The 14,685-nt window shown below is 36.1% G+C and overlaps 3 protein-coding genes across 3 annotated transcripts in view; 1 reads left to right on the plus strand and 2 right to left on the minus strand.

Moving 5' to 3' along the window:
* The first annotated feature begins 216 nt into the window (after window positions 1–216).
* Window positions 217–3,336, plus strand: LOC107705387 (galectin-related protein B-like). The gene is made up of 4 exons (XM_016508653.1): window positions 217–359; window positions 696–784; window positions 2,326–2,515; window positions 2,803–3,336. The coding sequence occupies exons 1-4, from the start codon at window positions 333–335 to the stop codon at window positions 2,944–2,946; spliced, it is 450 nt and encodes a 149-aa protein (XP_016364139.1). The 5' UTR covers window positions 217–332; the 3' UTR covers window positions 2,947–3,336.
* Window positions 3,337–4,347: 1,011 nt separating this feature from the next.
* LOC107705386 (pleckstrin-2-like) overlaps window positions 4,348–14,685 on the minus strand; it is a 15,568-nt gene continuing 5,230 nt past the window's right edge. The window contains exons 2-10 of the mRNA XM_016508652.1: window positions 7,843–7,931; window positions 7,555–7,719; window positions 6,806–6,996; window positions 6,636–6,727; window positions 5,649–5,836; window positions 5,438–5,539; window positions 5,270–5,353; window positions 5,092–5,170; window positions 4,348–4,857 (exon numbers count right to left, since the gene is read on the minus strand). Coding sequence (XP_016364138.1) covers window positions 4,730–4,857; window positions 5,092–5,170; window positions 5,270–5,353; window positions 5,438–5,539; window positions 5,649–5,836; window positions 6,636–6,727; window positions 6,806–6,996; window positions 7,555–7,719; window positions 7,843–7,899 — 1,086 coding nt within the window. The 5' untranslated portion in view covers window positions 7,900–7,931 and the 3' untranslated portion in view covers window positions 4,348–4,729. The remainder of the gene's footprint in view (window positions 4,858–5,091; window positions 5,171–5,269; window positions 5,354–5,437; window positions 5,540–5,648; window positions 5,837–6,635; window positions 6,728–6,805; window positions 6,997–7,554; window positions 7,720–7,842; window positions 7,932–14,685) is intronic.
* Window positions 11,058–14,685, minus strand: part of LOC107705388 (tandem C2 domains nuclear protein-like) — a 10,204-nt gene continuing 6,576 nt past the window's right edge. The window contains exons 9-12 of the mRNA XM_016508654.1: window positions 14,018–14,209; window positions 12,457–12,571; window positions 12,060–12,259; window positions 11,058–11,185 (exon numbers count right to left, since the gene is read on the minus strand). Coding sequence (XP_016364140.1) covers window positions 11,075–11,185; window positions 12,060–12,259; window positions 12,457–12,571; window positions 14,018–14,209 — 618 coding nt within the window. The 3' untranslated portion in view covers window positions 11,058–11,074. The remainder of the gene's footprint in view (window positions 11,186–12,059; window positions 12,260–12,456; window positions 12,572–14,017; window positions 14,210–14,685) is intronic.

Raw genomic sequence — 14,685 nt, forward strand, 5'->3', positions numbered from 1 at the left:
AAAGACTTCAAAATGTACCTGTTTTTTGCGTAATTTGTAGGCTAGTGTATTTCTGGAATCACGAGGCTTGGTATATGTTATCATAACGAGCAGAGATTCATTCATTCATTTATTTTGATATGTGCTGGAGTCACTACTGTATTTTTGTCATCACTCTGCCTGTGATAGTTACTATGGCAACGCAGTGGCGAGAGGCGGGGTTCGCGGATTCGACGCCGGTCTCGCGAGTCGCGCACTGCGATGATAAATTCCGTGCGTTACAGCTATTGTCCTCGCGCTTGAAACGCAACACCTGCACGACTAAACTAAAGCCTTTCGCGACAGAGGAAAGCATGACAGATAAGGGGAACATCCGAAACGTAAGTATAATGACGATGATTGTAGAGTTTATCCGCCACTGAGATTGATTGATTGTGCTGGCACAGTGACGTACTCACTGGACTGGTATATATGACTGGTAAATGTGTCATATATCCTATATTTGAGACTGCTACATTTATAAATGATACGACTCGGTTATTTGCATATTAACATATAATTTGCATATTAAAATAAAATGTAAACTGTAAAAAGGATGTCTCGCAGCGATTAAGATATCGTAATGATTTTAAATCAGTACATTAATAAATATCATTCGTATTTTGCCTGACTATAACATTAGACATTTGAATGACAGTAAAGCACTATTCCTGCAGGAGGAGGACTATGTTGGGGAGATCAAAGGGGGTCTACGGCCGACCATGAGGCTGGTAGTGATGGGTATTGTTCACAAGCAGCCCAAAAGGTTCGTATCAGACACCTGTCTGTGCGTTCGCCAGCACTTGCGTTCATTTGTCAGATGTCACATCCGCACATCCTGAATGACTCGGTTCATTGAGGATGAGACGCGCCTTCACTGCGGTAACACAATGAGCCAGTTGTATCGGGGATTAAACCGTTTTAACGTCTCCAGTTCACACAGGAGCAAAATAAAACATGGGTGCCAACAGACAACACTAGACATAGAACTCATTTTAAATGCATTTGGGAAAACACCCATTTAATTGCAATACCGCGTATGTGTATCTATGTGTGTGTATACAATATTAGTATATGTATTTTTATGTAAATATATTTATATTGTGTAGCTTATTAGTTTATACATACACTATATAGACATAAGTATTGGGACACCCCCTTCTTTAGAACAGAAAAAGGCACTTCCAAAACTGTGGCAACAAAGATGGAAACATAATTCATGTATTTAAAATTGTATTTCCATCTCTGTTGCAACAGTTTTGGAAGTGTCTAAAATGACTGTACCTATATGTACAAGTCATTGGTGTTTGGTGATGAGTTTTTGGCTCAAAGTCTGCATTTAAAGTCACACCAGAGGTGTTCAGCTGGAATTAGGACTTGCGGACCAGTCAAGTTCTTCCACAATGACAGAATCAATCATTTATTTTTTAACCTTGTCTTATACACAGAGGCATTGTCATGTTAGAATAGAAAAGGGTCCTGTCCAAACTGTTGCTAAAAAATTAGAAGCACACAATTCCCTAGAATATCATTATATGCTTTAACATTAAGATTTGTACACATGGAAATGACTAAGTCAAACTTGTTTATTAGATGGGGGTGTCCCAATACTTTTGTCTATTGTGTGTAGTACTATACAATGTAGCCACATGCACGAAAAAAAGTGCTAACTGAACTTATTTTATTCAAGTCAAAAATATTATTTAACATCTCTGAAACAACCTGTATACATGAATGTATACCAACAAATCTAACACTTTTTACAGTGTATAACAGTTACTAAATAAGAAGTAACTACGTTTTTTAAATCAAATTAAATAAGCGTGATGTTTGAGCAGGGAATTTTGACAGGGAATACAACTTTTCTCCACAAATTAAGGAAATTGATTCTTTTTACTTCTAAAAACATACTGTAAAATTGTATTGTAACTTAAAGTTTTTTTTATATATATTTTTAGGGGTTTTTACTGTAACATTTTAACATTTGTTTTCAATTAAAATGACTAACATTTTTTACAGTGCAATGCATTTGGTTTTCCGGCTGTTGTTGTCCACTTCTGTTTTGCCAGTGTGGGAAAAAAGTCAATTCCCATGAAGGATTAGCCAGCCTGATCTTTGGGGAAAAAAAGAAGAAAAAAAAAACAGATTGGACAATTCTGGCCATATTTGGCAACTAAGGGTTACCCAGAAACTGCTGGTTCATAATGTGATTTGATCTGGAGCGTCTCAGATTTCAGAATTGACACAGTCTGTTAAAATGATGCTTGTTTTTAAACTGATGTTAAAAATACTTTTCTGTCTCTTTAGTATGGTAGTGTTAGTGGCATGCCAGTCTAAAGGAGAGGGGGATGAGGAAATCGAGGGTGATGTGGGTCTGGAGTTGAAGGTGAACTTTTCAGAAAAGGCTGTGCTTCGTAACGCTCGTCTGTCAGGAAAGTGGGGCGCTTCAGAAACTGCCCTGTCTTTCTTCCCCTTTGCTCCAGGAGAGCCCTTTAAGGTAAACAGGCAGAATGTGTGTTTGAAGGTTGTGATCACAGCTAATAAAGCTTAAAGGAACACTCCACTATTTTTGAAAATAGGCTAATTTTCCAACTCCCCTAGAGTTAAACAGTTGAGTTTTACAGTTTTCGAACCCATTCAGCCGATCTCCGGGTCTGGCGTAGCACGTTTAGCTGCAGCTTAGCATAGATCATTGAATCTGATTAGACCGTTAGCATCTCGCTCAAAAAAGATGTCCCATCTTTCTGTCACAATAATGTTGTTTCTATCTTCTGTCTCTTTCAGATGGAGATTGTGTGCGAGCACCAGCAGTTCCGTATTCTGGTGGATGGGCAGCCGTTGTGTGGTTTCACTCACAGACTAACTCAGCTCGCATCTCTCACTGCTCTTAGAGTCCATGGAGACCTACAGCTCACCAAAGTGGCTTGAGCAAGTGAAGAATTGTCTGCCATGATGACATAGACTATTCATAGAAGCAACTTAGCTGAGGTCTTAGAATCCTGAGCGTATTGTACACAATTGTCTTAAAATTCCAGAACTCCCTCAGTTCATTTAAAACATTTAGAACTCAATTCAGTTGGGTCTGTGTTTGTTTTGGTAGGCTAATTTGCCATTTTGTAAAGTTTCTCCAGTGATATTTATTTTTAGTGGCAAATGAGGCTGTTCAGTTTAAAATGGTTTTGCGTTTGTTTGGACACATTTGTAGTAGAAAATATGATCTGAACCAGCTTAAATCAATCCAGATAACAATTCAAATTAAGAATGATTTTCCATAAACTAGCTCAGATAGAAGATTTCTTTCATATAGTTTTTATAATACATAATGTACTAACTTTTTTGTTTGCTTTTGATTAGATATTTAGTTTCTTTGGCTCTTTGATACAGAAGCAAAAGTGCCTTCATTTGTTCCATTAGATGCACTTATACAGTAGAGAACTTTGGGTGTTTTTGTAGCAGTAATTGTTGTTGTTCAAATTCACTTGCATTTACACATTTGGCAGATGCTTTTATCCAAAGCAACTTACATTGCATTCAAGGTATACATTTTGACCAGTTCCTGCATTCATTTAATCAAACCCATAATCTTGACATTGATAGCGACATTCTCTACAGTTTGAGAAACAGAAATGTTTTTTGTTTGCCTGTCTAAAAAATTTGTTAAATCGTTCCAACAGAATAGAATAACTCAGAAACATTTTTGTTTATCCTTTGTTTATTTGAATGTACTGCAGAACAGGTTTGATGGCATTAGGAATCTAAGGATTCATAACTGACACCCGAATGTTCACTTTAAAATGCAATACCCTGCGATTGTATTGGTTTGAAGAAAAAGGACTCAAAGTCCATCTGAAGCCTGTACTTGGTGCTGTCAATCTACACACTTAAAGCTGCAAATGAAGCATGTATTAAAAGCAAGGTTTACTTGAATGTCTTTAAACATCTAATAATTGCTATATGTACTGTAAACAGTAAACTTTTCTTAAATAATTTTTATGAAGATCTGATTATTTAGGTTATTTAATGTGTGTGTGTGTGTGTGTGTGTGTCTGTGTCAAAGTGTGTATTTGGGAATGTTTAAAAGAGATAGAGCGAGAAATATGCTCACAGGTATAGTGTGTTTTTAAACCATAGCAACAAACCAACAGATCTGTGAAAGACACAAAGTCAGTTCTGTTACCTGACAAAACAGAAGGCAGGTAAAAACATGCTAATGGTCCATAACAAAACTGGCAGGTATGCACATCAAAGATATGATTGCCAGATGACAATTACACAAATATAACTTTTATTTTACAAAATTTGACAAAATAAATTTCACAATGACCATCATTTATGCTTTCAAAGGACATTCACTGAATGTATAAGCTTTATTACCTGTATATTATATCAAACATTCGATACAGACTTTATCAGGGACATTAAAACTTTGGGGAAAAAATAATTTTATATGGAAATATTCTATATGTTGAATGACGCCTCATGCTGGCCCCATGTGTATTACCTATTTTATTATTATCACATTTTCTATATTAATATTTAATGTTTTATTTGTTACTAGCTGTATAACACTGTATATCCGTTTTCTTTGCACATACACAAATACCACATTTACAACTATTAAAACAGCACAATATTTCTAAATAGATGTGTGACAGACAGAAATATAAATTTAGCAAAAACTATCAAATTAACAATACCAACAATGACCTAGTTAAGTCAGTTGTCTAATAGCTTGGATCCAGTCCATCCTCTCTTCGTGTGTTGGCGCCTGGATGTAATAGTGTGTGTCCGTCTGAGTGATGATTTTAAAGAGGTTCCCCTGGACTTTACCTTTAACACCTGAAGATTACAGGAAAGTGACCATTAGCTTCTGTGTTCACAGTGTTTACCTGTAAATGTTACTGCTACCTTGACAACAAGACCCAAATCATTGCTGTTCAGTGTTTTGAGTCTGTGGCAAAGTCTTTGCTTAATTTTGATTCATATCTGGAATTGCTTTGTAAATATTCATTGTGAAACAGGTAGTCATCAGACTTCAGACACTTCCACAGATGAGTTGTAAGTCTGACTCACCTGACGGTATGCCGTTATCATCCAGAGCAGACACCAGACAGCCACGCAGAGATATACTGCCAACCGGAGTGATGTCATCCTGAGAAAGTCAGCACAAATATAAACATCACATTATTTTTTTAGACTTTAGCATAAAATGTACTTATACAGTCTGTGAACTGCAGGTCTGCGTTCTCACCTTGCTGGGGTCATAATAGTGCAGGAAACCAGGCTCCGCTCTCAGAACAAACAATCTCACCTTCCAGTTCTTCACTTTGTGGCCCTGACACACAGAAAAAAAAAGACTGTTAGCATCACAGATAAGCACTTTTAAGTTCAAAACTTCTAATTATAGTGGAGTGCTCACCTGTTTGAGCAGGTAACCTCTCTTCACCACTTTTCCACTGAGTTCCACCGCAGACCGAGACTTCTCTGCTTTTACACTGCCTCGCTTCTGGAAGCTTTGGGACTGTTTGAGAAATCATATCCATTCGGTTTAGGACATCTTGTATCTAGTATAAATAATTACAAAAGCACTGAATAGAGAATAAAACAAGAAGAAGAACTTTGAAACTTACAAAGCAGTAGAGTGCAGTGGAGTCATCGAGGAACTGTTCTCCTAGAGCTGCGTTACGGAGAGCGTCTGCGCTCCTGATCCCAATGGGCCGCAGGGAGGCCTCATCCAGCAGAGCAGAGGCTAATGTTACTGCTTCCACACGGGTCAGAGCCAGCTTATTAAACACAAGCCAGTCCACCACTGCTGAGCCTACACACATACAAGCAAAAAACTGTTTTATTGTCTGTGTTCACAAGTTCCAGACAGGCTGCCAGTCAGTATGCTGTATAGTTACACAATTAGGTGGCGACAAGTCACTGTCTTTATGAGTGAATCATTCACTCAACAGATTGGTTCAAATACACTGAATCAAACAGGAAAAAACAAGCAACTCATTGGAAGAAGAAAAAACAGACAAACTAACGAGTGATATTGTGTCAAAAAGGTAAGGAATCACGTTATACAGTTGAACATCATACACATACTGTCCACATAAAAAAGTTTGGGGCTAGAAAGTGACGTAGATTACAAAAAAAAAAAATCTATTTCAAATAAATGCTGTTCTTTTGAACTTTCTATTCAACAAAGATTTCTGAAAAGTATCACAGTTTACACAAAACTATCAAATCAGCATATTAGAGTGATTTCTGAAGGATCATGTGACACTAAAAACTGGAGTCATGGCTGCTGAAAATTCGGCTTTGCCATCACAGGAATAAATCACATTTTAAACGCAATAATATATATATACATTTTTTTTATAAATGCTATTTTAAATGGTAAAAATATTTCACGGTAAATGGTAAAAATATTGCTGTTTTTCTGTATTTTGATCAAATAAATGGTCAGCACAAGAGACTTCTTTCAAAAACATTTTAAAATCTTAACATTCCTAAACATTTGAACGGGATTTTATAAAAATTAAGATTATCAGGGGAGAATGTGATGTCTTTAATTACGCACATTCATGCTTTATTGTGTAAGATCAGTGTGTTTTTGAGTATCTGACCTGAGAAACAGTTGGTGTAAGAGCTGCACTGCTCAGCATGACTGCACAGCCGGATACCAGTGTGCACATCATACATGGAGGCCACCACCTGACTGATATACAGACACACATTTAGATATGATGTCACAAACACATATTCACATATACTGACAAACTACATACATAGCTACCTTAGGTTGACATTGTGAAGCTGGAGTGATGTGGATCCTTTAACTTGCGAAGGGGAGGTGGTCTGTGCATCATGTGGGTTGAGGTTCTGTACCACTGCACCAATCGCTGCAGCCCATTCCTCACGTTCCTCTCTTGTGCAAGCTTCCAGAAAGTGCTCCTCTGAAGTGCTGGTCTGCAGCTTCATCACCAACTGCAGGGTGTAGAATGTGGTTACTATGACAAAAGCCTTCAGTCACAGAACTAAACAAACATTTTACATTGCTGACGATAAGCGCAGCACTGTCATTTGTAAGAAAAAATGTATAAATGAAACTGGCACAAACAACATGCCACAGAAAACTCCATCACTCTGTTACACAACGTTGAATATAAATCAAAGACATTGCAAAAATGTACCGGGGGAAATAAAGTTTGCTTCTGACATGCTAGTGCATGTGAACATTGCAAAACAAAATAATGAAAGGTTAATTCATATGAAGCATAACCAGAGGCTGTGAACATTTCAAGCACTTACAAAGACACTCCCAGTGTTGGGTTTAGGGTTTAACTGAACCACTGATAAGCCACTTCTCAATAGCCTACTATCTGTTTGCAGACAGTGGAAATAAGCAACTGACCTTGCATTATATTGAGATATGCAGTTACTTTATTTTAAATTCCTTTACAGCAGATTCTAAAACGGCACTATATTGTAACTTGTAATGTAGTTTTGTGGTTACGCAAATATATAGCATAAAACATCACTTACAGGTCTGTTCTCGTAATCCAGGTAAGGACATGTGATTTTGCAGTCACTCAACGGTATCGTTCCTCGATGGCAGGAATCCCGTTTGCCACCCTCATATTTATAATACAGAAGTCTGTCCGATTTAAGTACAAACCAACGAACTTTCCAGTTTTGAACCACATGACCCTAAAAATGAACATTATTTGTTAATAAGCCAATAACAATTAGGAATTAATTCGTCAGTATGGGTATATATATATATATATATATATATATATATATATATATATAAGTTCAAAAGTCTCTTACCCTTTTCACCAGAAAGCCCTCTTTAAGGACGCCGTTATTTTCTGACTCAGTGCCCATGTCTAACTGTAGTCTCAATAAGCAGGTAAGCGCTTCATCAGGTGTTTTATAGCTGCTGCGGAATTCCTCGGAATGTGCGTCATTGCGCACCTCCTATCGGCGCCCCCGGGTTTTAGGACACACAATCAACGCTGAGCAAGAAAACTTTGTCTGGGCGTGAGTTTGATGAGAAAAACAAACAAACAAATAATGTTAAAATAAAAAAACTAAATTATTAGAACTCGTAAAGTTTAATTAGGCAACGACAGAATTAAATGAATATGATTCTTTTAAATCTTACAATGAACACAACTCTCCGTTGGGACATTCCTGTAGGGGGCTGCTTTCATGAGTCACCAAGACGCAGTCAGACTGAGTCACTAGTTCAGGTGAGATTCAGCTATTCACTGACCGGATGTTTGTTGCGGCAGTGCAGTTTAGCCATGAAAATAACATTTTAAAACTCACGTAGGCCTACAAATTGTATTTCCTTAGTAAAAACTGTAAGCTTTACCATAATAAACAGTAACAGTACAACATCTCACAGTAGGCAAAAAAAATTGGTTACATTATAACTATATATATATTATATATTAATGTTTCATGTTTAGATTTAATTCATATTTGTTATAAATGTTGTGAATTGTAATTCATTTTTAGTCTACATTTACAGAGGAGCCCAAGGTTAGTTGTTTTTCTTTTTTTTCTTTTGTTCCGTAATTGTCAGTATTTTAGTTATTGTACAGCATTGTTCTGAATGTTTCTTCATAATATTACCGAATTCTAAATGTTACATTACAAATGTTAAATGTGTCATTGTAAACAAGTTTGTATTCAGACTGTTAGGAAAATATTCTAAAATTCTAAATTACATAACATACACAAATTTGGACATAAAACTGGAATTTGCCAACAGACATGAATAGCTGTGCCGAGACATTCTTGCACAATTTGTGTGTGGATTATATGCTCAGAAATTAGCGGTCATGTTCCTACATGAACTGCGTGAAGATGGTAAATTATGGCGGGAACACGGCCAAACCGCAGTTACCAAAAAACAAACAAAAAAAAAACTCTTTCATTGTTCATTCACTTCTGTAGTGCACTAGATGGTGCTCTCGCGACTCGCTCAGCAATTGAGTAGGCTATTCGGTAACTGACGACTCAAATTTGATTCTGTGAAATGTTTGCACAGCTTCCTTTTGTTTTCTGTTATTTAGGGTAAAACTATGTCAGTCCATAACATAAACAAGATATCCATTAAAAAATCCCGATTGTTATATTATATGTGCTTGTAAAAGAGTTGGAAAATGTGAAAACTTTAGGTTGGGGAAGGTGTAGTTGGTGTGATGATGCAAATGAGCAAATTCTCAGTTTGAACAAGTTTGTGAGTATTGCAGATCCTGGACACAAAGCTAAAATCCCGGACCTGCTGATCCACTTTTAAATGAAACACACGGGACAGACAAAGGTACACAGCCCCCTGGTTACAGTTGTGTGTGTGTGTGTGTGTGTGTGTGTGAGAGAGAGAGAGAGAGAGAGAGAGAGAGAGAGAGAGACTGAAAAACATTTCTGCCCTATTTACTTTATTACCATATTGATTTTTTTCTAATATATTTTTTAAATATTATTATTATAAAAAATTTTGTCACTTGACTTCTGCAAATTTTATATTCTTTTATATGACCATTTTTAGTAATTGATTGTATGGTTGCTATGGATATGACACATTACACAAATACTTTCACACACAAAGATCAGCTGTTTTACTGGGATTTGCTGCAGCTGGGGGTGTGTCATCAGAAACAACCATTAACACTGTTCAAACAGCGATCCCGAAAGTTCTGACGTAAATGAAATCACACCCGGATGTAGGCCTTTAAAAGAGCAGCATCAAAAGGGGTTAAGGAGTACAAACATTCAGACCCACACAAACATCCTTTGTCTGTTTATAGTGTTTCCTCTGGGTTTGGAGAATGGTGGTAATAAATCACCATATACTGTTATCAAGCCGTAGTACAGTTGTCAAATCATATAAAACATAAATGAAAGTGTCTTTTATGAACCTACACTCACACAAAATCCCATTAAAATTTAACACAATGGATTCTTTTACAAGCCATGTTATCTTTTTTATTTCTATAACATCAGGATGCCAGACTGGGATCAAACAATCTTTGTGTGTATGCATACAAAATACAGTCAATATGAACAAAATATAAACTTTTTAAATATCTGCCTTACATAATATCACATGTCCACTGAACTACAGTATTACTTAACACAATGTACTTAAACATAAATACAATGAACACTTTTAGACAAGCTACTGTGACCTGTGCAAAAAGAAATTCTTAGAAACAACAAGGCCTAGAATGTTAGGTCACCTCGAATTAAGGGTAGCACAAAGGATGTGGAGAAGTGAAATGTGTTAACAAAAGTCTCTTTTTGTTGCACTTTCTATTGGCCTTTTCCTTTTTCTTGTATTTGTGAAAGGAAATAGGGAACAATTTGAAGGATTGAATTCCATGGAGAGGAATGCAACCCAAACCCTTCTGAACTTCTAAAAATAAAAGCTTTTTAGATAGTGTTCACCCCAACACCAACACAGTACTTAAAAACAGGTTTATCTTCTTCCAAAAGCAAGCAAAAGTGCAACAATCTACATCATTGCTCAGAAAATGCAAATATCTGTTTCTACAGAGAACAGATTCACATTAACTCAGCAGCACTGAAATTGTATGGAGATGATAGAGAAAAATAACATAATACTTCATTTATGAATTCTGTAAAGTAGGCTAAATAGCCGACTGTCTGCTCTTTATTTGGCCATGTTGCTATACTGGGAGTTGTAGAGCTCTGTATAATACATTTTATTGCACATAATGTCTACGTATCCTGTTCCTGTGCTATGTTTTAGACAGTTGCGTGTTTTCAAAGTTACACCAATGAAGAACATAGAATGTTAAATCTACAAACAGCTGAATACATGATTAGCTACACTAGGATCTGCAGAGGGTGTGTGACTCTACCAGAGTTTTATACAAGCACTTTTTTACCCTACAATAACCATAATTGAAATAACCATACAATACTTAATTATTCAAAGATTTAAAAAAAAAAAAAAAAAAGCTTTCTGAAAGTTGCATTTAAAATCCACCTGACTAAAAAAAGCTCTTTTCTTCTTCCTCTCACTTTAGAGTCGACTTAGTCTGTGCCAAGACGTCACCACTTTTTCAGGATTAGCCATGGAATCCCTCCATTGTTCCACTGCCTCAGTAGAACTGCTGTCAAAACCCAAGAGGACCTGGATATGAAGGAATACACATAAAGAATGAAACTTAGGGGTTAGTAAGATTTATGAATGAAATTAATACTTTTATACAACAAGGATGCATTAAATCAGTCAAAAGTGACAGTAAAGTGATGTATAATGTTTCTAAAATTATATTTCTGCTCTTTTCAACTTTCTGTTTTTCAAAAAATCTTGTTTTCTTCAAAATAATTTAAGCAGCACAACTGTTTTCAACATAATAATAATAATATTAAATGTTTCTTGAGCACCAAATCACCATATTAAAGAATGATTTCTGAAGGATCATGTGACACTGAAACCTGAAAAATTCCACTTTTTCAGGATTAGCCATGGAATCCCTCCATTGTTCCACTGCCTCAGTAGAACTGCTGTCAAAACCCAAGAGGACCTGGATATGAAGGAATACACATAAAGAATGAAACTTAGGGGTTAGTATTAATGAAATTAATACTTTTATACAACAAGGATGCATTAAATCAGTCAAAAGTGACAGTAAAGTGATGTATAATGTTTCTAAAATTATATTTCTGCTCTTTTCAACTTTCTGTTTTTCAAAAAATCTTGTTTTCTTCAAAATAATTTAAGCAGCACAACTGTTTTCAACATAATAATAATAATATTAAATGTTTCTTGAGCACCAAATCACCATATTAAAGAATGATTTCTGAAGGATCATGTGACACTGAAACCTGAAAAATTGGCTACTGACAATTCAGCTTTGCCATAAGTATATTACCGTACAATAGAAAAATGTTTATAATATTTCACAATATTGCTGTTTTTTTTATCAAATAAATGACTTTAAACGTGTTCCATACTAAACGTAGTGAGTTATAGTACTGTATGTATTTTGCTCCAAACTGACCTGTCCAAGCAGGTGTTTTCTCCGAACAGAGCCACGGCTGTAGAGTTTGACTGCCAGCTGCAGATTCTGGTCCTGATTGGTGATGGGCAAGTGAAGCACTTCGCCCCATTGGATCTGCCCCCCTGATGACTTCATCACCTTCGTCTTCCTCTTCAGTAAGACCCTACCCTCACTCAACAACTCAACCTTCACAAAGAAACCTAAGGAGAACATCCATTTGCACAGTTCATTTTATTAACATTGTCGTATTTGTCATATTCACTCTTCCACAACAATAAACTAAGGAGGGAAATCAATAAGAAATAAGAGGGCTTTCAGGAGGAGAATTTAACTTGTAAAGATGTAAAGTTATGTTACTGAGAGTGTGCAAAATGATGATGAAAGCTGAAGGACTCACTCTGTGTAAGTGGTGAGGAAGATGATGGAAGGTTTTGAGCACTAAGGATCTGGAGTTGCATTCGACTGTTCACTGGCTGGAAGCACAAGGCCAGCTGAAGCTCAGCATGACACACCTACAGAAACACACAGACGCACACAAAATAATCCCCAATAGGGTTAGGTGTTATGTTGCATGTGTGTGTGTGTTATGGCAGACTACCTGCTGTGACTGATTCACTGATTTATAGTTGAGACCCAAAACAATTTCTGACCCAGTAACATACACACACAGCCATTATTCATGAAAAAACTTCCTCTAGACCAGATTCCACTGACTTTCATTCTGGAACACAGTTCTGTCAATTTCAAATACCTCATTATTGAAAAGACTTTCTTTTAAAAAAAAAGCAATTTTCCCTGTTAACTGTTTGATTTCAGTCACATGCACACACAAGCAAAACACGCTGAACCATCCGTTTCCAAATGTTCACAAAAAGTTGGCAAAATCAGCAACTAGTGCCATATCTCATACCTGTATGTGTGTATGGCAGTATTCAGTAGGCCAAACAATGTTTTGATGACCTACTTACAGTGAAATTATGTACAAAGATGATAAAGTAACACAGTAACACTAATTTTGCAGAATTAAATATCAGAATTTTTATATATATTATGTATAGGTATTTAGATGTTACTAATGATCAACTTCTAAAATGTAATGTACTGTATATAAATGTGAAATATTTATAAATAACATGTAAGTGTATGTGTATGTACACAGACTACTGTTCAGTTCAAGGTTGGTAAGATTTTTTAATGTTTTTGAGCCTTTTCTGCTCCCTAAGGCTGCATTTATTTGATCAAAAATACAGTAAAAACAGTAATATTCTGAAATATTTTTACAATTTAACATAACTGTTTTCTATTTTAATATATTTTAAAAGGTAATTTATTTCCTGTGATGGTAAAGCTGAATTTTCAGCATCATTACTCCAGTCTTTATGTCACATGATCCTTCACAAATCATTCTGATATGCTGGTGTTCAAGAAACATTTCTTATTATCAATGTTGAAAACAGACGTCCTTAATTTTTCTGTGGAAACTACGAAACATTTTTCAGGATTCTTTAATCGATAGAAATGTAAACAACATTAATTAACATTAACCTTAATTAACATTAGTTAATCACTAATTAACAATTGAAATCTTTTGTAACATATTATTTATATAAGCTTCAGACAGATCAGTATTTTAAGGGTCAAGTTAATTCCTTCAAGAAGTGCTTACAGCAGTATTGAAATGGCTGGTTTCAGTATATTGATTTCTTCCTCTCTCTGTCGGTCTCAGCCCCAGTGACCTAAATATCACAGGAGAGACCTGAGCAGAACTAGTGCAGCTGTGTAATTTGTGATGCAAGTAAAATATGTGGTCCAGTGGGTGAGTGCAGCACTGTGGGAAATTGCAGGTGGAAGTTTTTTTTCAAAGAACCTTACTGTCAAAATTAGGAAGGATCTGTAGATGGAGACACATTTGGGATTAGATATGCAGTCACAAAGAGATACAGCAGGTGAGGACTCACATGTGTTTTAGAGTGAGGCTTGAACTCCAGCCAGTGCTTTGTTTCCTCCGGTCCAAGGGTTCGCAGAGATAATACACACTCTCCCAGTGTACGCTTACGTGGTGTGTGAGCCTGCAGGCGCAGCACCAGTGCAGATCTGCGTATCTGCTCTAAGTTAAGAGTGAACACGAATGTCTCCATGAAGACAGTGTCCTGAAAGCGAGACAATATACTGAGAGGGATAATTAGCTACAATCTAAAACCGCAACAAAACAATACTACAAGCTCTACATGTGTTTTTGCTTATCGGAGGAAGCATGTTTTTTATGCAGCTTTGGTTGTGTGGGACTTTTCAGTCCAGCTGGAATGGTCATTATTCAAGAAACACAGGAGGGACTGAAGGGAGGGCTGAATAATTCATCACAATTAATTTAAATGATGACAGAGCTGCCAATCTTAACATGCATTTCTTGTAATATCAATCTACGAGGTCTATGATTCCTAGGAAATGTTTTTCTCATTCGTCGTAATGGGAAAAATTGTGATATATATTTCATAAGTTTGGGTTCAGTACTATCTTTTAATGTTTTTGAATGAAGACTCTTAAGCTCACCAAGCCTGCATTTATTTAACCAAAATATAATAAAAAATATTACAATATAAAATCATTTTTAATTAAAAAACAATTT

This window comes from Sinocyclocheilus rhinocerous, unplaced genomic scaffold, assembly GCF_001515625.1.
Source record: "Sinocyclocheilus rhinocerous isolate Xijiao unplaced genomic scaffold, SAMN03320098_v1.1 scaffold564, whole genome shotgun sequence".
Classification (NCBI taxonomy): domain Eukaryota; kingdom Metazoa; phylum Chordata; class Actinopteri; order Cypriniformes; family Cyprinidae; genus Sinocyclocheilus; species Sinocyclocheilus rhinocerous.

Excerpts from the sequence above, each read along its gene's own strand:
- LOC107705387 (XM_016508653.1), top strand. The coding sequence starts at position 333 with ATGACAGATAAGGGGAACATCCGAAAC. Across the intron at positions 360-695 it reads ATAAGGGGAACATCCGAAAC|GAGGAGGACTATGTTGGGGA; the intron begins GTAAGTATAATG and ends CTATTCCTGCAG. Across the intron at positions 785-2,325 it reads GTTCACAAGCAGCCCAAAAG|TATGGTAGTGTTAGTGGCAT; the intron begins GTTCGTATCAGA and ends CTGTCTCTTTAG.